The 24106-nt window shown below is 53.1% G+C and overlaps 1 protein-coding gene across 1 annotated transcript; it reads left to right on the plus strand.

Annotated features, from left to right (window-relative positions):
* The first annotated feature begins 11613 nt into the window (after positions 1-11613).
* On the plus strand, positions 11614-14567 carry LOC129380217 (uncharacterized). The gene is made up of 2 exons (XM_055069432.2): positions 11614-13171; positions 14208-14567. The coding sequence occupies exons 1-2, from the start codon at positions 11774-11776 to the stop codon at positions 14514-14516; spliced, it is 1707 nt and encodes a 568-aa protein (XP_054925407.2). The 5' UTR covers positions 11614-11773; the 3' UTR covers positions 14517-14567.
* The last annotated feature ends 9539 nt before the right edge of the window (positions 14568-24106 follow it).

Raw genomic sequence — 24106 nt, forward strand, 5'->3', positions numbered from 1 at the left:
TGTTGGAATCGCTAAAGTAAAACAGAGAAAAGGGCCGTTATTTAAGGCATAAAGCGCCCGCACGTTGAGAGCTCGTGTTGCTGAAACACGGCGCATGGCCACGGTACGCTCAAACACGCGCGCAATTACCTCAGTTCCAGGTTTCGGCTGCGTGAAAGTATGTGTGCGTGGTTCCGTAGCTTCATTTACGTAAATGCCGGACACCTTTGTACTGCCGGCGCGTGAGAGATTCCAAATGCCTAGGGCCAGCAATGCCTAGCAACTGGGCCGCTTCTACCCCGCGCCTTTTACAGATGTGTAGGTCATGCACGCATTGTAGCGGCCATGAGAACCATTTTCACAGGTGCACAGTATTGATAATTTGAACAACGTACCAGCGCATGTAATCGTTTCTTTATTTAGCAAGTACGCACTTGACGGGAAAACTTAACACTGGTTCTGTACGTAGTTATCCATGTCCCCCCTCCCTCATTGGCCCCAGTCACACTTTTATTCAAGCACTCATTTTGTATCTGTATACAACGTCTCTCCATTCTTTTGCCTTGTATGTTCTGGAAGAGGAGCTGCGTTGCTTTAAATGGAACATTCAAGGTACACAAGACAGGGAACGAAATGAATTCTTGGATTTTACGTACCAGAACCACGATATGTTTATACGCACGCCGTAATAGAGAGTTTTAGCCCAGCGGGTTTACGGCCAGCGGAGCGGAGCGGGCGAGCGGAGACGCGACTGCGCGTGCGCACTACGCTGAGGAGGCCAGCGGTTTTACGGAGCAGCGTTTACGCCCGCTGGAAAGCACTCCCCAGCGGAGGGTATACGCAGCGCGCGAGCGTGCGTAAGCGCGCGCGGGCGTGTATGGGAAATGGAAGATGTCAGCCGCGAACATGAACGCCGCAGTTCTGCATAGACATGTGCATCGACGACGGCGACTGCGGCACTGACCCGTACATTAGTACTCAGTACATTATTAACAAATAATGTACTGAGAACATGTAATATATCTTTATTCAACATTTCTTGCATTATAAAAGCAAACGTATTTCAAATTCATTTCTCAGTAACTCCTATTCGGACCACTAGGTGGGGCAGCAGAGCGCCCGCTCTTTACCCCGCTCGAGCGGGTGAGTGATCCGCCGGGCTAAAATTCTTTTTTCGCGAGCCGCTCCGCTGGCGCAACGGTGGAGACCGCGAGCGGAGCAAAACGTAAACCCGCTGAGCTAAAAGTGTCTAATGGGGGACTCCGAATTTTGACCAGCTGGGGTTCTTTAATATGTTCCCAATGGATGGGACATGGGCGCCTTTGCATATCGCGCCCATCGGAATGCGGCAGCGGTGGCCGCGATTCGATGATTCCGCGACATCCCGCCGTCATTCTGTCTGCGCCGACTTTCGTCGCACTACGCCAGCAATGGCGGTCGGAGAGCGCTGGAAAGAAAAAAGTACGCAAAAGAGGAACGAGTTCTTCTACGTGACACAGCTTGGCCAGTGGAGGTGCGGAGGAGGCTGGGGTGACAGGAGGCATGGAGGAGGAAACACCGGCGAGAGCGGAGTGGCGGGAAGATCTACGAATGGTGCTACTTTTGGAACATTCAGGGGTTTTAGGTGAACAGAGCCCTCAGTGCTGCGCTTATCGGTTTCGGGTAGTACAAAGACTCAAAACACGGCCTCCGAGATCGGGCGACACATCTCGGAGGCGATGTGCCAAGCCCTGTTGGTGAATGCAGTAGAGAAGGAAGCAAAGTTGTATACCCAGTGCGAACACTGCACACGAGAGGATGCGCAGGGTACTCCGTCAAAAACAAGAGTTGGTAGAGTATGTTTCCCAGCGAAGCTGTATACCTCTACCGTTCAAGGATATTTTCGTGTCGTTGCGGTAGGCAAAAAACTCTCCGGCGGAGGTGAAGGCGTTAAGCACTCACCATACGTAGGCCGATCCCGAAGATAGTGACGTGCTGACCCGTGGCGGAGGTGAAGCAGGTGTTAAGCAGTCCCCTTACCTGGGCCGATCCCGAAAATAGTGACTTAACGCGTGACTTAACTGGGACCTGTCATGTTGACCACATAATAAATTCTGCTAATCGTATACTCTAGATTATCTACGCGTCCACCTCTTTCTCGCCCCTCCCTCTATTAAACAACTTGCTTTGATAACTTTTGTGCGGCCCTAGTAGATGGAGTATGCCGATGCTATTTTCGACCCCCACCACAATAACCTTATTAAAGCCCTCGAGTCGGTTCAGAAACGCGGGACACGATTTATGCTTTCAACTTATTCGTACAATTGAAGCATCTCTGCACTAAAGGCCGAAAAAAACTTACCCTCTCTAGCCTCACGCCGTAGAATAGCACGTCTTAACCTTTTTAATAAAGCTGTCTATTCTTTCCCTTTTGACAACCCGCACACAAAAAGACCACCACGAATCCCCCCCCCCCCCATCGCATTGCCCCCACCAATCAATATAACACCGTATATCCCCCACAAGCCCACACAGTGACTTTTAAGCAGTCATTTTTTCTGCGCACAACACGAGATTCGGTTGGCCTGACCACCCGAGTTGACACTATCATCGACCCACTTGCATTGAAGCGGCTCATTGAAAATATCCCTTTGTAATTTGTAGCATCTTTCATTACCCTCCCTCCCTCATGTAATGTCTCAAGGAGAGACCTTTCAGCAAATAAATAAATACCGACCCGACCCACGGTGGAGGAACTCCCTACATGTGGGCCGATCACGAAGATAGTGCAGTGCCAGGCCGACACGCCGCCAAGGTGAAGCCGGCGTTAAGCACTCCCCATACGTGGGCCGATCTTGAACCTAGTGCAATGCAGAGCCGATCCGCGACCCAGGTGAAGCAGGCGATAAGCACTCCCCATACGTGGCCTGATCCCGATGGTAGTGCAATGCCGTCCCTACCCGCCCCGGAGGTGAAGCAGGCGGTAATCACTCCCCATGTGTGCGCCGATCCCATAGATAGTGCAATGCCGGTGCGACGCGCAGCGGAGGTGAAGCAGGCATTAAGCACTCCCCAAACGTGGGCTGATCCCGATGGTAGTGAAATGCCGTCCCTACCCGCCCCGGAGGTGAAGCAGGCGTTAATCACTCCCCATGTGCGCGCCGATACCTGAGATAGCGCAATACCGGGCCGACCCACGACACAGGTGAAGCAGGCAATACGCACTCCCCATACGTGGGCTGATCCCGATGGTAGCGCAATGCCGTCCCTACCCGCCCCGGAGGTGAAGCAGGCGTTAATCACTCCCCATGTGCGCGCCGATTCCGTAGATAGTGCAATGCCGGTGTGACGCGCGGCGGAGGTGAAGCAGGCGTTAGGCACTCCCCAAACGTGGGCCAATCTCGAAGATAGTGAAATGCCAGGCCAATCCGCGGCGGAGGTGAAGCAGGCGTTAAGCACTCCCCAAACGTGGGCCAATCTCGAAGTTAGTGAAATGCCGGGCCAATCCACGGCGAAGGTGAAGTAGGCGTTAATCACCCCCCATGTGCGCGCCGATCCCGTAGATAGTGCAATGCCGGTGCGACGCGCAGCGGAGGTGAAGCAGGCATTAAGCACTCCCCAAACGCGGGCTGATCCCGATGGTAGTGAAATGCCGGGCCAATCCGCGGCGGAGGTGAAGCAGGCGTTAGGCACTCCCCAAACGTGGCCTGATCCCGATGGTAGTGCAATGCCGTCCCTACCCGCCCCGGAGGTGAAGCTGGCGTTAATCACTCCCCATGTGCGCGCCGATCCCGTAGATAGTGTAATGCCGGTGCGACGCGCGGCGGAGGTGAAGCAGGCGTTAAGCACTCCCCAAACGTGGGCCAATCTCGAAGATAGTGAAATGCCGGGCCAATCCGCGGCGGAGGTGAAGCAGGCGTTAATCACTCCCCATGTGCGCGCCGAACCCGTAGATAGTGCAATGCCGGTGCGACGCGCGGCAGAGGTGAAGCAGGCGTTAGGCATTCTCCAAACGTGGACTGATCCCGATGGTAGCGCAATGACGTCCCTACCCGCCCCGGAGGTGAAGCAGGCGTTAATCACTCCCCATGTGTGCGCCGATCCCATAGATAGTGCAATGCCGGTGCGACGCGCGGCAGAGGTGAAGCAGGCGTTAGGCACTCCCAAAACGTGGACTGATCCCGATGGTAGTGCATTGCCGTCCCTACCCGCCCCGGAAATGAAGAAGGCGTTAATCACTCCCCATGTGCGCACCGATCCTGTAGATAGTCCAATGCCGGGCCGACCCGCGACACAGGTGAAACAGGCGTTCAGCACTCCCCAAACGTGGGCCGATCCCGATGGTAGCGCAATACCGTCCCTACCCGCCCCGGAGGTGAAGCAGGCGGTAAGCACTCCCCATGTGTGCGCCGATCCCATAGACAGTGCAATGCCGGGCCGACCCGCGACACAGGTGAAACAGGCGTTCAGCACTCCCCAAACGTGGGCCGATCCCGATGGTAGCGCAATGCCGTCCCTACCCGCCCCGGAGGTGAAGCAGGCGGTAAGCACTCCCCATGTGTGCGCCGATCCCATAGACAGTGCAATGCCGGTGCGACGCGGTGCATAGGTGAAGCAGGCGTTAGGCACTCTCCAAACGTGGGCTGATCCCGATTGTAGTGCAATGACGTCCCTACCCGCCCCGGAGGTGAAGTAGGCGTTAATCACTCTCCATGTGCGCGCCGATACCGTAGATAGTGCAATGCCGGTGTGACGCGCGGCGGAGGTGAAGCAGGCGTTAATCACTCCCCATGTGCGCGCCGATCCTGTAGATAGTGCAATGCCGGGCCGACCCGCGACAAAGGTGAAACAGGCGTTCAGCACTCCCCAAACGTGGGCCGATCCCGATGGTAGCGCAATGCCGTCCCTACCCGCCCCGGAGGTGAAGCAGGCGGTAAGCACTCCCCATGTGTGCGCCAATCCCATAGACAGTGCAATGCCGGTGCGACGCGCGGCATAGGTGAAGCAGGCGTTAGGCACTCTCCAAACGTGGGCTGATCCCGATTGTAGTGCAATGCCGTCCCTACCCGCCCCGGAGGTGAAGTAGGCGTTAATCACTCTCCATGTGCGCGCCGATACCGTAGATAGTGCAATGCCGGTGTGACGCGCGGCGGAGGTGAAACAGGCGTTGAGCACTCCCCAAATGTGGGCCAATCTCGAAGATAGTGAAATGCCGGGCCAATCCGCGGTGGAGGTGAAGCAGGCGTTAAGCACTTTCCATGTGTGTGCCGATCCCGTAGATAGTGCAATGCCGGTGCGACGCGCGGCGGAGGTGAAGCAGGCGTTAGGCACTCCCCAAACGTGGGCCAATCTCGAAGATAGCGAAATGCCGGGCCAATCTGCGGCGAAGGTGAAGTAGGCGTTAATCACTCCCCATGTGCGCGCCGATACCGTAGATAGTGCAATGCCGGTGCGACGCGCGGCGGAGGTGAAGCAGGCGTTAAGCACTCCCCAAACGTGGGCCAATCTCGAAGATAGTGAAATGCCGGGCCAATCCGCGGCGGAGGTGAAGCAGGCGTTAATCACTCCCCATGTGCGCGCCGAACCCGTAGATAGTGCAATGCCGGTGCGACGCGCGGCAGAGGTGAAGCAGGCGTTAGGCATTCTCCAAACGTGGACTGATCCCGATGGTAGCGCAATGACGTCCCTACCCGCCCCGGAGGTGAAGCAGGCGTTAATCACTCCCCATGTGTGCGCCGATCCCATAGATAGTGCAATGCCGGTGCGACGCGCGGCAGAGGTGAAGCAGGCGTTAGGCACTCCCAAAACGTGGACTGATCCCGATGGTAGTGCATTGCCGTCCCTACCCGCCCCGGAAATGAAGAAGGCGTTAATCACTCCCCATGTGCGCACCGATCCTGTAGATAGTCCAATGCCGGGCCGACCCGCGACACAGGTGAAACAGGCGTTCAGCACTCCCCAAACGTGGGCCGATCCCGATGGTAGCGCAATACCGTCCCTACCCGCCCCGGAGGTGAAGCAGGCGGTAAGCACTCCCCATGTGTGCGCCGATCCCATAGACAGTGCAATGCCGGGCCGACCCGCGACACAGGTGAAACAGGCGTTCAGCACTCCCCAAACGTGGGCCGATCCCGATGGTAGCGCAATGCCGTCCCTACCCGCCCCGGAGGTGAAGCAGGCGGTAAGCACTCCCCATGTGTGCGCCGATCCCATAGACAGTGCAATGCCGGTGCGACGCGGTGCATAGGTGAAGCAGGCGTTAGGCACTCTCCAAACGTGGGCTGATCCCGATTGTAGTGCAATGACGTCCCTACCCGCCCCGGAGGTGAAGTAGGCGTTAATCACTCTCCATGTGCGCGCCGATACCGTAGATAGTGCAATGCCGGTGTGACGCGCGGCGGAGGTGAAGCAGGCGTTAATCACTCCCCATGTGCGCGCCGATCCTGTAGATAGTGCAATGCCGGGCCGACCCGCGACAAAGGTGAAACAGGCGTTCAGCACTCCCCAAACGTGGGCCGATCCCGATGGTAGCGCAATGCCGTCCCTACCCGCCCCGGAGGTGAAGCAGGCGGTAAGCACTCCCCATGTGTGCGCCAATCCCATAGACAGTGCAATGCCGGTGCGACGCGCGGCATAGGTGAAGCAGGCGTTAGGCACTCTCCAAACGTGGGCTGATCCCGATTGTAGTGCAATGCCGTCCCTACCCGCCCCGGAGGTGAAGTAGGCGTTAATCACTCTCCATGTGCGCGCCGATACCGTAGATAGTGCAATGCCGGTGTGACGCGCGGCGGAGGTGAAACAGGCGTTGAGCACTCCCCAAATGTGGGCCAATCTCGAAGATAGTGAAATGCCGGGCCAATCCGCGGTGGAGGTGAAGCAGGCGTTAAGCACTTTCCATGTGTGTGCCGATCCCGTAGATAGTGCAATGCCGGTGCGACGCGCGGCGGAGGTGAAGCAGGCGTTAGGCACTCCCCAAACGTGGGCCAATCTCGAAGATAGCGAAATGCCGGGCCAATCTGCGGCGAAGGTGAAGTAGGCGTTAATCACTCCCCATGTGCGCGCCGATACCGTAGATAGTGCAATGCCGGTGTGACGCGCGGCGGAGGTGAAGCAGGCGTTAAGCACTCCCCAAACGTGGGCCAATCTCGAAGATAGTGAAATACCGGGCCAATCCGCGGCGGAGGTGAAGCAGGCGTTAAGCACTTCCCATGTGTGTGCCGATCCCGTAGATAGTGCAATGCCGGTGTGAGCGCGGCGGAGGTGAAGCAGGCGTTAGGCACTCCCCAAACGTGGACCAATCCCGAAGATAGTGCAATGCCGGGCCAACGCGCGGCGGAGGTGAAGCAGGCGTCAATCACTCCCCATGCGTGCTCCGATCCCGAATATAGTGCAATGCCGGAGCGAGCCGCGGCGGAGGTGAACGTGGCGTTAGGCACTCCCCATACGTGGGCCGACCCGCGGCGGAGATGCAGTTCGCCATTAAGGGGCCAACAAACACAGCTTCGCCGGTCATCCTTCACAGAGTGGAAGGGGACTGAGATTCTTTATCAATTTCTGAAACGCGCTCGCTCCATTACAGGGATGTTCTTCAAATAACACTTAAAGATAACTTTCCATGTACACTGGAGCTAATTCAATTCTTAGCCACAGAAGCAGAACACTGAAAATTCGGAGTATGCTTGCGAATATTCGAAATTTGTACCCGCCCTCACGGACACAGCTTCTCGCCATCCTGGTCCTCCAACGTGGCCACAGCTAGAACGCCTGCAGTTCAGGCCGTCATATACGAGTCGAATGGTCCTTGAGATTGTTTTCTCATTCGATTCGAGAATTGGTTACTCGAAGTTGTCAAGGAGAGTTGTACAAGGGAAAAGACAGATTCAAGTGGACACTCTTCTGAACCATTCTGGTGCAGGAGAATCTTGGTCGTTGCGCAAACGATACCGTTCCTGGGGGAACAGATGAAGAAGGTCACTAGCACAATAGTTACCAGCCGTTGAGTAAGAATTGCTTGCAGGACAGGACGCATGCACTGCTGACCACAACTAGCAGGTTGTACCTGCTTTTTGGTGCTGGCTCATTGTTTGCCATGGCAGAGTTATACTTGCACCACGAGTTCGGACCATACGGGCAGAAGTTGTGATCGGGCAGCTCATCCTTCGATGTAATATAATAGAATGTGGCCCACACAGCATTGTGCATTTTGTCAACATCTCCAGCGAAAGACTTGATCGCCCAGCCATAATAGCTGGAGATCTTTGTGATCAAGTCTCCAGTCAGTCATCGTTTGCCGCTAAAGTGCTGTCCAGGTTCATCAGACTTGTGCTTTTGCACAAGGTTACGAAGTGCCCTGCCCATGCACTTCTGCACATGATTTGTGCAGTCTTCTTTTTTAACCGCAATAAAGCCATAAGTTTTGGCTTCTTCAATGGCATTTGAGGACCTGCTGTCCCCATCACAGAGCACTGTGGTATACCTGAGGCCATGTAGTGAGAGTGAACGTTGAAACACTATCTTCGCTGCCTCATCTTCAATTTCTTTTTTTTTTTTTCGGCAAGAATGTTTTGCGTTCCATTCAGCATAACCTCGGCTGTCTGGTTTTGGTCCACACTCGAAGCCGAGGCAGAAATTGGAGAGGACCACATACTCAAGCAGATACCCGGAGAATAGCTGAAAAATTTTCCGAAATTTAGCTCTTTGTAAAGCTCTTTTGCGGCAGCGCCACACTTTTGCACGTTATCAGTGCATGCTCTGGTTGCTGCTGGGTTCAGCTTGCTTTTCAAATAATGCTGGTATGCCTTGTTATGCATACCTCTGTGGGACACTCCTATTGCGGAAAAAATATCATTTAGGACACTCAGCCCATTTCCCGTGCTCTGCTAAGCGAGCGCCGCAAGAAGACTTATTTCAAATGGGTTGCAGTTCGCCGATCCTGCAATTCGTCGCGAGCTCCACTGCCAACGAAGTTCCCCACAACTGCTGTACAACACTTGCAGTTTCACGGCTATGCCTTAGTCACGCGTCTCCCTTTCAACAGTCAGTGCTCCAACGCACACTCGGCAAACAGCAACTTCCAACAAGATGTTCACGGCGTCCATGTCTACAATCGTATACGTCGTGGGAGAACTCTCGGCTCTGCACTCACTCGCGAGGCACTTCGTTTTTCGTTCCGTCGCCTAAACCGACGTGAGTTCAGAAATTCTCTGCAGGGCTCACTGCTCCCGGACGGCACAATCTGCACTCGTCAAAAAAGTTGAATCAAGCCTTGTGCGTTCGGGCCGAACTGCTACGTCGTACTGTGGGGCCACTATCGCAACTGCCGGGACAACATCCAAGGCGTCCGCGTCGTTTGCCAACGCGCCTCCCGCGGATCTCGAACCTCTGCTGAGGCCGTTATTGCAACTGTCGGGGCACCATCCAAGGCGTCCGCGTCGGCTGCCGCCACACATATTGTCGATGTCGAGCTCTCTGCTGCCGCTTCGACGCTCGCTATCGTCTCCATCGATGGCAGCGGTACAACTCTTCGCGGCACATTTTCGTCTGTTTTTGCCGAACTGGTACAGGGTGTGAAATTTTCGATAGTCCTTAGGCATAGCGCTCGCGGGGGTTCGATGACAGTCTATGACAAGATGGCGACAACCTTGTTTGTGCCAGGCGCCCGAGACGCCATCGAAACTGCTAACAGCCAATTACAAGCCGCCGTTTTGTCACATGTCGGCTTCGGACCAATCAGACAGCAAGATTTCGTATTTCTTTCTTGTTCGACAGCCCTGCGCAGCGTAGATTTGAATGCTCGCGCTTGGCGGAAAGAAAGCCCGAAGGATGCATTTTCGAAGGAGACCAATATGGCCGGGCTCCGGTGAATGGCTGCGAAGTTACGAACGGCGCCAAATTGGCTGCCTTGGGGCGTTTCACCCGCATTAAACTCGCGCCGTCGACTAATAAAGCTTACTTTTTAGCAAAACTATGACTTTTTAGGCGCTAATTCTTTTCGAGCAGGTAAAGAATGATGTGCTGAACGCGATCATAACAAAATTGAAGAATCAACTTTCTCGTAATTTTTTCGTCTTCAAGACCCGTGTCCCCGTTTATTAGGCACGATATCCCGCCGACGGTATACTGGTGATACACTGTCAAAACGCTAATATACCGGGGCCTTTTGCATGAACCCGACAGAAGCGGGTCCAGTCCGCTTGTCGGGCTGGAATTGGCCTCTCGAGCTCTTGCAAACGCTGACCGGTCGGCCTGAACGAGCGTCGAGTCGGACTCAGTCGGCCCGTCTGCACGGGGCGTGGGTAGACCCAGCTCGACCCGTTTGCAATGTGCATGCAAACGCTAACTGCAGGGGGCTGTAACCGGTGCCGAGACTTGCGCGGAAGCAGTCTGACGTCGCGATTTATGCGCTGTGAAGCAGGAAGGCTACCAAGACAAGGCGCAAAGACAAGCATCAAACCTAATCACAACGACACGACCCATGAAACAGAAGCTGTTGCAGAGGGCTACGACAACCGGAAGTCCAGTTCCTACGTGCCGTTGTAAAGCGCGCGCGGTCACGACAGGCTGGATCAGCCCGATTTTCTTACTGTCGGGTGCACATAATTGTAGCCTATAAGGTTTCAGGCTATATCGCTTGAATATGGCTCCGGTGTTCTGCCGCCACACATGCATTGCTTCGGATGAAACCTTATCTCCTGCAGTGCGTCACATCCACTAGTTCATGCACCTATAGCCTTACGCTGTGTACAGTCAACAGCAAAAGTTTGCGGGATGTGCGAGCGCGTGGCAAAGCGACCCTCCTCCCCTTCTAGCGGTGACCCCTGGTGTCGAGACCGACGCCTACACGCATGCGCCTCCCTCCCAGACTGCAAGCGTGCATACTTCCGCGCTTCCTCCTTGCGCGCCGGCGATATACGAATGTAGCCGCGACGTAGCCCTCTTGCGATATGCGCCGTGGCGGCTTCGACGGGCGAAACTGTGTGAAACCTGTTTAGAAGCATGAACTTGCGGCTGCTTTTTGTCCAGTCACGTGCGCTGACGCATAGGGCCGGCCCGGTGGCGAACGCAACCAGTCATTTTTCTTTTTCTGGGCGGCACCTTCTCGTGGCCAATTTTCGCTTTTTATTTCTTTTTAGGAACGGTGCGTTCTACCGCAGAAGACGCGCTATATAGAAGGAGACCGGCAAGACAAAAATGGACAATTGATTTCCGTTCTGCCCGTCGAAGCCGCCACGGCGCATATCGCAAGTAGGCTACCTTGCGGCTACATTCGGATATCGCCGGCGCGCAAAGAGGAAGCGCCGAAACATGCACGCTTGCAGTATCGGAGGGAGGCGCATGCGTGCAGGCGTCGGTCTCGACACCATCGGTTCACCGCTAGAAGGGGAGGAGGGTCGCTTTGCCACGCGCTCGCACATCCCGCAAACTTTTGCTGTTGACTGTACAAGCAGGCACACAGAAGAAGGCGAAACGAGCGAACAACTTCGTCACTTCTTATGCTTTGAACAATAACCATCGCCGAGTAAAACCGGAAAACTCGGTTGCGCACCTTTTGGGTAAAGCATGCGCCTGCGCGCATCTCGCCGCAATATTCCTTCTGCACGCGTTGAGGGTGACGACAGCGCTGCCGCACCTGCGTGACGTCACGTTGCTCACTCGTGGTGTCTCACGTCTACAGCAGGCTTCTGGCGAAAGTCGATCGCAAAGCTCGGTCAGCACCGCCAATTTTTCCCGTTCGTTGGGCCGCGCCACTCGAGCCTCTAATTCAACGAGTGCGAATAGCTTCCCTAACAAGGCACGTCCCGGCCACACCGCAGTGATGCTGAGTCTGCGCGCCAACCTAGGGGTGTCTTCTCTGGCCGAGCAGCTGAAAGCTGTCAAAGTGGCGTGCGCCATCCGCGAATTGGACCTCACAAATTGCATTCTCGTCGAACCCGAAGAATTGCCACTGCACATCGGCAAATGTACGGCACTCCAATCCTTGCGCTGCGTCGCCTGCCCGCTGCGGCCGAGCGACCTGCTCGGTTTAATGCTGGAACGGCTTCCGCATCTGGCGGAAGTTGGGTTCTCCCTCGTGGCTGAGTCGGACGTGGAGTCGGAAATAAGGCACGTGCAGCAGAGCGCGTCGGAAACACCAGGTGCCCTGGCTCTCAATCTCCGCCGCATGTATGTAGAAGTGAGCGGCTACCTGAACTTCAAGCTCCTCTCGGCGTTCCTGCGCTACTGCCCGAACCTCGACGAGCTGCGTGTTCATCTCGTGCGCGGAGCCTTCTTGAACGCGCTCCTGGAGTGCAACGACATCCTCCAACAGTGCGTAAACTTGAAAACATTCGCGTTCTCTTCCGAGGTGCCAGCTTCCAATCAACGCATGCCGTCCACACCGTTGGAGTTCATGAGCTGCGCGGCCGTCTGCGCCAACATCACATACCGGAGGTCGACCAACTCGTGGAGCTGTGTTCAACTCCAAGACCTCGCTGTCGACGGCGTTGATCCCCTCATTCTGCCGCAACAAATGGTCCTGGTTGCCGTCCACCACGCAGAAGGCACCACGGCGGAATGGATTCGCGTGGCCAGCCTTGGACACTTCTGGGGGAACGTGCGCCAACTCTGTCTTCTGCTATTTCCGGCACAGCCCTCCAATGGTGTTTACGCGACGGCAGGCGTCGCGTACCGCGACAGTCTTCGCCACTTCATCTCCCTATTCCTGCAGCAAATCGTCGAGCTTAACATAAGCGCGTTCCACTTCGACGCGGACCTCGACTTGACGGAACTGCTCCAGGACGGCTCGCTGGAGCATCTGCAATCCCTCTCGGCGACCCCTTGCGGGCTTCGCCACCCGTCAGCCGTGCGCCGTCTGGCGCAGAACTGCCCCGACTTCAAAGAACTGGACGTCCGCATCGATAGGCGGGGTAGCTTCGTTCGGTGCGCCGTCTGCGAGGGTGAGTTCGTCCTCCATCCCGGAGACAGGTTGGAAATGTGCGACACCGCCCCTGTCTTTCGTGATGTGCTTACCAGGCTGACTCTCCATGAAGTTCATGGCCGTATTGCCCTTTGGTTCGTCGAGGCCTGTCCAGCGGTTTCAGTGCGGCTCTCAGACTGCCCTAATCCCTCGCACCCAGACTACGCGTCTTTGGGACAGCTGCTCGCCAGAAACAGCTCGCTGAGTTCTCTCGTGCTTCGGCACGATGCTCTGCCCTTCGGCGAGGCGTGTCTGCTGGTGAGTCGGGTTTGACCTACGGGCGTTCTGTGCAACGAGCATATTTAAGGATAGCTCCGTACTCTGAACGTGTCGACGGTGGCGGAACTGAAATTTGCTCGTTTACTTCTTTGCTCAGTGAGTTACGCACTGCGCAAAATACGTGAAAAACGATGAAGGGAGAGGTAGGACAGAGCGCAGACTACCAATCGGTTTATTGCAAGAAAAGACAGAAAGTAAATATATAGGCAAGGTAATCGCTAGCGCCACTCAGAAACACGGAAACATTTACAATCGTCTTGCTGCCACTCGGGCAGTAGATCTGAACACGTTTCTTTCAGAAGCGAAAACAAGAAACAGATTCTGCTCGGTGCGTTTCTTGTTCAGTATGAACCACCTAATCCGCAACAAAGTACTTCTGCATTATCTTTACTGTGGTTAAGTACCTTTCTTGAGATAAATGCTAAAGGCAAAAATATAGTTACGCTAGCAGACACTGCCGCCCTCTAACGGCAGAAGACAAGAAAGAGAACAACTTCCATAGCTGGTTGTTTCGCTCAGAACAGGCCACCGATCCCAACAATAAGTTCCTGCAGTAACACACAACCGATTTGCTCCCTTAAAACATTTTAGGGTGTTTCGATGAATTTCTGATATTATTTCTCTTCATAAAATTTACCGCACACAAGAACATCAAAGGGTTAGATAGGGGCAACTGAAATTGCTTCGGGAAGACTTCATATGCTCTGCCCCTCCACTGCTGCACTCAGTTGCATCGTTTCCTGAGCTGAAATAGCGAAAGTAACACGACAGGAAAAATGGACACACACGAGCTGTTATTTTGTGATATTTCTGCTCAGGTCGTGAGCTAGCCAGCCCAAATGCGTGCACACTAAAATAATATGCAGCCTTAAAGAAAAGATTTAAAATGTGTCTATAATTCATACCCTCACATGATTTTTTTCGGCGTAAAAGTGCGAGTTAAAGACAAATTTACGCCGTTATTAAATTGTTTAAGAATATAACGTAATTTTCTGCGGACATCGTTCCGTTCCAGGAAAACATCTCCCGCATCGCCAGCCTGCAGTACCTGTGCCTTCTGTCGGCGGCGTCATTACCGGACAATGTCGCCGAGGTGTCCCTGCTGACGTTCACCGCCAGCCTGAAGCCTCACATAAAGTGCGTACACGTTCACTACCGAAACTCTACCCGCACCACCGTGAAGCGGATCACGTGGATGAAGCGGGCTGGCGCTCCAACCGGTGGCGTCCTGGTTCGAGACGGTCCCTGCTTCCTCTGTTGTTCGACGGCTACGTTCATAGGACTCGCTAAGCCGCTGAATCGCGACTTCAAACAGATCATGTAGCTGAAGGTACGTCAGAGACGTAATAAAATGTATTATATACGCGCAAAAGTGCTGCCTACAATAATGGAGCTTGTCATTTGCTTTTTTGATTGCTATCTTCAATATGTATGTCTTATCTCTTGTTATCTCTTATCCCTATCAATAGCTATTTTTCATTCGTATCTTCGAATATGTATCAACTCGCGCTGAAGGGGCCCTGCAACGCTTTTTGAGCCCGTTAAATAAACCGCGCTGTAAGGGAGACAATGCTTTCGGAACGCATGGGCCAAGTACACGCGTAGTGCGCGCCGATGGACGCGCCTCTGGTGATGGCCTTGCGCAGAACACACGGGAGAGGAGCCAAGCGCGCGCCGTAGTTGTGTCGTTGATAGTGCTTCTGTCTTGTTCATGTTTTCAGAGCAAAATAGGCAACACCCTTCGCGTGTGTGGGGTGGCCAAAGCTTCAAGGAATGTCGAATAAGAATTGTTGCACGGGGCTCAAATACCGGCGAAAACGTGCCGGCGATACGGTTCTAATCACTCCCGGCAAAGCCTCATCAGCGGGAGCAACGAAAGCAAAAATGGATTGTCGCTTCCGCGGGAAATTTCTTGTTCTCATCATAGTTAGACGCGTAAGCGACAAAGTTCGTCTGCAGTGCCGCATGCGGTTAAAGGCATTTCGTAAAGTTCAGAATACCGTTTGCCGCTTATATTGTTTTCCGCTTCTTTACCGCGTTGCGTTATCTAGGCAGCACGACTGCACGAGCGCATTGTGTTTTATGTCAAAGCTACTGAGGTTTGCAAGAACTGAAATTGTTGGTTTAATGTGGCCCGGTAAGTTCTCGCACCAGCTCTCGCGCACGTTGTGTTTTTACATATATTTTATGAGTGACTTAGCACATGTTTAACTGTTGCTAGGTGCTCCATGCAAAACTCTTGTTGATTCTTTTGAGCTGCGAGGTTTTCACCCTGCCTCCTTTGTAAAGGGTATAAATCACGCAGTGTCTTATTGGAATGATAGCAAGGAAGTGCTTCTTTAACAGCTTTATTCTTTTCGCCCGAGGGCATCTTAGATATTGTGTTTTCTTTTGGAAATGTGTTTAGAAAATAGGTAGTCCAGAGGGAGAATTGCTAATAGTTGCTGCATATGGTATTGCTCCATCTTTCGCTGAAAAGTTTGCGTCAAGTTTGGGTAGTCATCACACCTCGATGCTGCCTGAGAAGACTTAACACGCCGAGCAATTTGTTTGTTTCGCAACGTAGTCCCTTCTTGCATGTGAATTTTGTACTCAACTGAATTCTTTCTTATTATGCTTACGCTGCAGAGGACAAAACCCGGCCTTGTCGACAGCGCTCACCTACTTTGACTGGCGCTGCTCCGCCTTTATATACATCGTGTAGCACCTCTCTCTAGCAATATAAAAACATGTACTGAAAAGTTAGTCAGGTTTTAGCTTTGTATGCTTCCAAGCAGCTCCCTTGGGGAAATTAGAATTGAAAAAACTGCAGCGGGAACGGAGTTCATCAGCGTATGCAGCAGAATCGCATCGGCGGTACAGCACTAACACGCGGTTTTATTAACCCGTGCGTTTGGTGACTTCGTTGACTAGTGTATGGTTTCCATAAATAAATTCTCACTCTTCTCGAGGCGAATTCGACTGCACTTATTCGGCGATGTCACATGTATTCACCGGCACAAAAATCACAACGCCATATGCAGACATCCCACCGTGCGGATTTGTTGATAAGTCTGCACTAAGGACGGGTGCTGATTATTGAGGTACAGAAGCATCATTACGGCAAGGGTAGAATTAAAAGAAAACGATCGAGAGATCGCATTACTCAACAAATTTATCGGCTAGTTAATATGAGCTCCACTTCATGTAAATGGGGTTCATGGCGTTTGGCGGCGGGGCGCACCTGGCACGTATGTTGACCATGTTGTCCCAAACACCGGTAACGTGTTCATACCCGCTCCCACAGAGGTCAGCGTCTTCCCTACCCGAACAAAGGAGAAATCGCAGCCGTGAACTTTAACCATCCTTGCTGCAAAGGATTGTCGTCTGCTATTGCTCCCGCGCGTACTGTTGGAAGCGCCCGCTAGGTGGCTATCAGTGGCACGAGGCCTATTGCTCGCTTTCATGAAGCAGGGCAGGTACGGTGTGGCGTGACCGGGTGCCCACGGGGCGCTGGGAAAACGCCGGTCAACATAAAACCGCCTAAATCTCCAAGAGTAGTGCCAATTAAACCCCTTAAATTTCGTAGTGACGCTCTCCGCCTTCCCTCCTCCTTGTTTCTCCTCTCTTCAACGCTCCCTCCTCGGACGTGGCGCCGCCTACACTGCTCGAGCATAGCAACGGCGCCAACATGCGTTCCTCGCAACTCCGTAGACGCTTCTCGAGCAAAAATAGCGCTGAGGCATGGCGCGAGGGCCCACGTGATGCTATTAGGCCAACAGCGACGCGGCGTCGGCCTCGGCCAGAGCGCGCGAGGAGAAGGCGGCATTCTTCAAAGCGTGGCACTACTTTACGAAGTTTAAGGGTTTTTATTGCCAACCACTTCGCTCCTCCACCGCTCCACTCTCACGCTCGGCGCGGCTTTGACAGTGGCGCCGCCTATGCTGGCCCTGCTGTAGAAGACGGCTAACGCGCTACAAGAGGAAATCCGCGGAAAAGTTATTTCGAGCCCTGCGAAGCACTTTTTGAGGCAACGTTTTGCTTCGTCAGACGGTAACTGGCCTTCAGAATATGTTGCAACTGCAAAAAAAAATTGAGAAAAGGACCGTTATTTCCGACATAAAGCGCCCGCACATTGAGAGTTCGTGTCGCTTAAACAGGAAGTATGCACACGGTGTGCTCAAACACGTGCGTAATTACCTCAGTTCCAGGTTTCGACTGCGTGAAAGTATGTGTACGTGGTTTCGTAGGTTCATTTACGTAAATGCGGTATACGTTTGTACAGCCGGGGCGTGAAAGATTCCAAATGGCTCGGGCCAGCAATGCCTAGCAACATGGCCATTTATGCTCCGCGCCTTTTACAGATGTGCGCAGCTCATGCACGGTATGTGGCGGCCATGAGAAATGTTTTCACACGTAGACAGTATGGCAAGTGCGTGGATTTTGATACCAAGAACAAACTTGATGGGACAACTGAACAGAGGTTCCGAAAATAATTATCCCTCCCTCATTAGCACCTGTAACACTTTTATTGCAGTACTCATTTTATATCTGTATACTACGTGCGTCTGTATTCTTTTGCGTTGTAAGTTTTCGCATAGAAGCAGTGTTACTCTATCTGGAACACTAAAGGCACACAAGCAAGAGAAAAAAATTATTGTGGGGTTTTACGTACATAAAAAACGATATTTTTATTTATTTTTTATTTATTTATTTCATACTGCAGACCTAAAACAGGTCCAAGCAGGGTGGTTAAATACAACAATATTACAATGGATTATTCAATCAAATACGGTGGTAAGACACAACAGTAATACAATGAGTCAATGAATTGAAACGGGCAACGACTTATTCCAGTCTGTTATAGTTCGGGGGAAAAAAGAATACTTGAATGCATCCGTCCGTGCAAAATAAGGTGTTAGTGAATTCGGATGATGGTGTCGAGTAAGCCTAGACGTTGTACTGAACAGATACGATGCAGGATTAATTGATAAGTCTCCATTAATAAGCATGTCGTAATGGGGCACGTCAATAAGCATGTCTTAATAAGCACGCCGTAATGGGGGACTCCAATTTAACTTTGACCAGCTGGAATTCCTTAACGTGTCCGCAATGGATGGGACACAGGCGTGTTTGCATATCGCCCCCGTCGGAATGCAACCGCGGTGTCCGCGACTCGATCCCGCGACCTCCTGCCAACAATCCGTCTGCGCGTAATTTCCTCGCACTGCGCCAGAAATAGCGGTCGAAGGGCGTTGGAAAGAAAAATTATAGAAAAAAGCGCAACGGGGTCTTCCACGTGACACAGATTGGCCAATGGGGCAGCGGAGGAGGTTGAAGCGACAGGAGGCCTGGAGAATGAAACGCCGGGGAGAGCGGGGTGGCGAAAAGATCGAAGAATGGCTCTACTCTTGGAAAATTGAGGGTCTTTAGGTCAACATAGCCCTCAGTGGCGCACCTCTCGGTTTCGGGTAGTACGAAAACTCAAAACACGGCCTCCGAGATCGGGCGGCGAATCTCGGAGGCGATGTGCGAAGCCCTGGTGGTTAATACAGTTGAGAATGAAGAAAAGTTGTATCCCCAGTGCCAACACTGCGCATGAGAGGTTGAGCAGTGTACAAGGTTAAAGACCAGAGTTGGTCGAGTATGTTTTCATCCACTTCTGAGACGCGCACGTTCCTTTCCAGGGATGTTCTTCAGAGAACACTTAAAAAGAACTTCCTATATAGACCGCAGCGACTTTAATTCTTAGCCACAGGACCGGAACACTGGAAATACGTATCATGCATGCGTACATTCGAAATTTATACGTGCCGTCACTGACGCAGCTTCTCGCCATGCTGGTTCTCCAATGTGGCCACACCTAGGACGACGGCTGTTCAAGCCATCGCATACGAATCAAATGGTTCTTGCTATTCGAATCGTATTCGACTCTAGCATTCCATATTCAAAATTGTCGAACACCACATGTATAAGGCCACTGCTGCTTTTACGGTCTTCAGGGGAAAGACAGATTCAAGCGGACACCTTCTGAACCACTATAGTGCAGGAGAACCGCGGTCATTGCGCCAACGATCCAGTTCCTGGACAAACACAAGAAAGAGGTCACTAGCACAGTTAGTCACTAGTTAGATCACTAGTTACCAGCCATTGAGTAAGAAATGCTTGCCTTAGGAAACCAGCAAATTGTAACTTATTCTAATGGTTTCGGCTAGTGGGCTTTCCATAAGACTGTGTGATGCAGCGAGAAGCGGGAAAAGGGACACCGAAAAACGAGGACAAGCGCTTGTCCTTGTTCTTCCTTGTCCGGCTTCGCGCTACACCATACACTCTCCTACATATTGGTTGTCTCGATATAGACAAAGAAATTTATTATATGCACAATCTCACCATTCTTCGACATCTTCAGAACGATACGCGGTGATGCAGCATTGCCCTCAGCTCCTCTGTAATGAGCGCTATACTATACAAGATATATCTGGTGATGTGCTATTCCTATTCCTAAGAGAAAAATAAATTCAGCTGAGCGGTTCACGTAATGCGTAGGGCAGATAAACGGAGGACCATTAGCGTTGATGCGCAATGTTCAATTGTATATAAGGGTTTGAATATGTACATTCATTGGGTTCAGTTGACGCAAGGCAGGTTTTCTTGATGGCTTTGGGAGGCTCCTTTAACCTGCTGAGGGATCAGTTGGAATTACGATGGTAATAATAATTAATATTCATGTATGTTCTAATTTAATGTGCAGTCATTTCGTTGCAAACGTACGTAGCGATATTATTTTTGATAGGTCGGCTCAAGGAAGGCAACGTTCGCTATGCTTCGGACGGGAAGGTTGCAAAAGCAGTGCCCGGATGCCAAATTTATGAATAGTCATTTAATGATCCATTTGTTTGATGACCTATTTGTTTTGGTTGTGTTGGTGCGGAGCTCTACTGCATGGACTGGCGCTGCACACGTCGTCTTTTTTGACACTGTCGTTCGCACGATACGCGAAAACCTGCTACATCGAATCCCTCAGCTGTCTGCGCCGGGAACAGCTTGTTTCAACGAGGCCTATTTGAAAACAAACCGAGTGGAACAAGACACCAGAACGAGCGCCAGGCGGCATCAAATTTCAACATACGTGTGTAATCCCCAGCAAACTCCTTCATATATATATATATATATATATAAAGTCCACAGCGCCTGTTATCCAACCGAGTAACAGGCCGGGTGTGGCAGCACCAGGTGCTGCCTTAGTCCGGCTCACTCCGCCCGAAGGGTCTGCAGTGGCAGGCTTTGAGAGTGGCGCCGGACTTTACACCGGCACAACGGACGCCACACAACGGGCAACGCTCGCCGCCTTCGAGGTCGGCTGTGCTTCGCTGGCAACGACTGGTGTAGCCGTTGGTGCTCCTGCGGGCTGCACTTTGGAATGGCAGTCGATGGTGCAAGCTAGGTTCCGAGGCGAGGCCTAACGTGGTCGGCGTGCCTGTGCCACGTGGTCCCGTCTGGCATGCGGACGAGCAGTGACGAGGCGCTGGCAGAAGATACCACTTGTCCGGCGCACCAGGTTGGGCAGTACGGAAGTTCCTGGAGAATGGAACTCGCGCAAGGGTCCGGGACGGTACCCTCGTTCAGCAGCTAGCTTCTGCTTCACTTGCTTCAGGAGCGTTCTGGATCGTAGGTCGATCCGGATGCAAGACTTTCAATGGTGCCTTGACCATATGGCCCAGTAGCAGCTCACAGCGGGCACGCCCAGTGACATCGTGGGTCGTGGTCCGGTACTGGAAAAGTACTCGGGCAACCTGCGTCCAGAAATTCCCAGCTTGGTTCTTCTTGAGCTTGTCCTTAACTGTCTGTACCAGCCTCTCGTCTGCACCGTTTGAAGCAGGGCGGTACGGTAGACCCATCATGAGGCGGATTCCCTTCTTCATCAGCCAGGCCATGTACTCAGTTCCTGGAAAAAGCGGTACCATTGTCGGACAGCATGACGTCAGGCTACTCATGGGCGGCGAAGAACTGTCGCAGCGGCGCAATAGTCGCACCCGCTGACGCAGCGGAAACAGGCAAAACGTCAAATCAGTTTCAAAAGGCATCCACCACCACCAGCAAGCAATGGGCCTTGAGGGGCCCTCCAAAATCCACATGCAGGCGGGACCAGGGTCTCTATAAAAACGGCCAGGGGGTAATTTCAACGTTACGCGAGGCCCTCTCATGCTCCTGGCAAACATGGCAGCTCTGCACCATGTGAGCAAAGTCTTTGTCCAGGTCAGGCCACCAAACGTGGAACCGGGCCACCATCTTGGTCTTTTGCACGTCAGGATGGCCAGCGTGCAGCAACTGCAGGACCATGGACTGGAGACCTTGTGGGTCACCAACCTAGAACCCCACAGTAAGCAGCCCTGCTGCAGGCTAAGCTCGACGGCCTTGTGTCTATAGAACCACAGAAACAACTCTTCCCCTCGGGACACTGCCTTGACCACCTGACACTAGACTGGGTCCTGGCTGGTCGCCTGTGAAACCGCAGATCTGGAGAGCACGTCCGCGTACGCTTACTCCAGCGTGAACACTTCAGCAGGTTCTGGAACAGCAGCAGAGTACTTCTGGCAGGGACAGGCAACTCACGGCATCAGCAGGTTCCAGGTCCTTTCCCGAATGGTAGACCAGCTTGTCACCGCCTTGTCAGGCCCTAGCAGCCCCAAACGCGGCTTGAGTAGCGTGACCGCCTCCAATTTCGGGCCCCACAGATACTGGCGCTCGAGCCCGCACAGAAAAGCCAGGCCTTCCTAGTGCAGCTCGCTGTAGCGTTGATCTGCAGCATGAAGCCAACGAGACGCAAACTACACAGGGCGTTCCTGGCCATACTCGGCCCGATGCGCCAGGACGGCTGCCGCGCTGTACGGCGACACATCTACAGCCAGGACGACATGCTTGGTGGGATCGAAGTGCACCAGCACTGGAGCCTTGGTGATTAACCCCTTGCTACGCTGGAAGGCCACGTCCTGCTCCTTCCAGGCCCACTGCTGACTATCTCGAAGCAGAAAATGCAGCGTCTGTAGGTGCACGGACAGGTTCGCCAGGAAACTCTTGCAGAAGTTGATGAGGCCAAGGTAGTTCTGAAGCTCTTTGTTGTGGCGCTTAGGCGCCTTCAGCACAGCATCAACTTTGCAGGGGGAAAGGGCTAGACCGGCCTGCAAAATGACATGGGCCAGGAAAACGCGCTTTTCCAGCTTGAGCTTGAGACCAGCGTCCTGCAGTCGTGCCAGGATGTTCAGCAGATTCTGCAAGTGGTGCCCGTCGTCGGTGCCGGTTCCGGGGCTTAAGCCACACCAAACGGTAAGCGCGTGTACTTGAAGAGCCCCAGAGTTGTCGATATTGTGACATACTTCTGGGAGGCATCCTGAAGCCCCAGCTGCTAGTAGGCGCCTCTGAGGTCGAGCTTGGTGAACTTCTGCCACCCGAACAACGCTTACCAGAGATCGTCCTTCCCACCGTTAGAAACGCTCCACAGCGTGGTGGTGGTGAAAGATGACTGATAGCAGGTATTTGTGCTCGTCATTGTTTATTTGGTGCGGTGATCAAATTTGTCCACCGAGCCTGGCATGCCACCGAGCTTGGCGGGCCAACGAGGATTACGCCCGAGAGCGCGTCGAATTCTTGTCACAGTAAGGCATTAAAAGCACCCCTCACAGATAGATGCGGAAGCGCTCCATTTACGACTATAAATTCTTAAAACATTGACTTTTTGAACAGCGCGCTCGTGGGAGAACATAGGCGTCCATAAAACACGTTTAATGTGTGTCCCTTTGTTTTTGTTCAATTTTGCTGCTGTCCCTTTTTTACAGCAAAGCTGGATACCTCTACCATCCAAGAAAATTTTCGTGTCGTTCCTGGCGTGGTAACCAAAAAATTCCCCCTATGTGTGCCAATCCTGGAGATAGTGCAATACCGGGCCGACCCGCGGCGGAGGTGAAACAGGCGTAAAAGCATTTCCCATGCGTGGGCCGATTCCGGAAATGGTACAATGCCGGGCCGACCCGCAGCGGAGCTGAAGCAGCCGTTAAGCACTTCCCATACGTGGACCGATCCCGAAGATGGTGCAATGCCGGACCGATCCACGGCGGAGGTGATGCAGGCGTTCAGCCCTCCACATACGTGGGCCGATCCCGAAGATGGTGCAATGCCAGGCCGACCCGCGGCTGAGGTGCAGTTCGCCATTAAGGGGACTACATACACAGCTTCGCTGGTCATCCTTCTTCACAGAGTGGAAGGGCACTGAGATTTTGTTTCTTTCTTTCTTGAGACTTCTGTACAATAGCCACCATGCTCTAACCACAACTAACGTCGTGAGTTGCTGCGTCGCCTTTACGGTGTCACATTGTTGTCAAAATTTTCCTGTGTTAAGCAACGAGGAGCGCACTTAAAGGGCCACTAAAGGCAAATACTAAGTCGACATGGCGTGTTTAAACACCATCCCAGAAACCTTGCAACGCTTCTTTCGTGCCAAGAAAAGGCTTACTGTACGGGAAAATTGCACCTGAAGGGTCCGAGTGCCTTTTTTGAAATTCAAATCTCCCGCCCCCCAACCGGGGGAGTGGTGACGTTGCATATGCCAGCCATCACCATCCTTTGCTGCCTGCCCTCGGTGAGTAAAACGGCGCCCGACAGACGGCGGTACCGAGTCAAGAAGGGCTGTGGATTCGCCGCTTCAGCTGCTTTTTCGTCATGTGGCGTGGAGCGCTCGGGCATCCCGCGACATCAAATGGAGGTTGAATTCTTTTGTACTTGCAGTTTGTGTGAGTTTCGCAAGCCAGCAAAACCAGCGCAGCACTACGCGACTGGGAAAGTGCTGAAGCGCGAAAGCGTGTGCGGCAAAGAGTCGAGCGCAAACGAAACCTTTGGACCACCCGCGTCCTTGTCAAGGCCAATTTCAATGAGTTCGTTTTT

The sequence above is a fragment of the Dermacentor andersoni genome, chromosome 8, assembly GCF_023375885.2.
Source record: "Dermacentor andersoni chromosome 8, qqDerAnde1_hic_scaffold, whole genome shotgun sequence".
NCBI classification, from domain to species: domain Eukaryota; kingdom Metazoa; phylum Arthropoda; class Arachnida; order Ixodida; family Ixodidae; genus Dermacentor; species Dermacentor andersoni.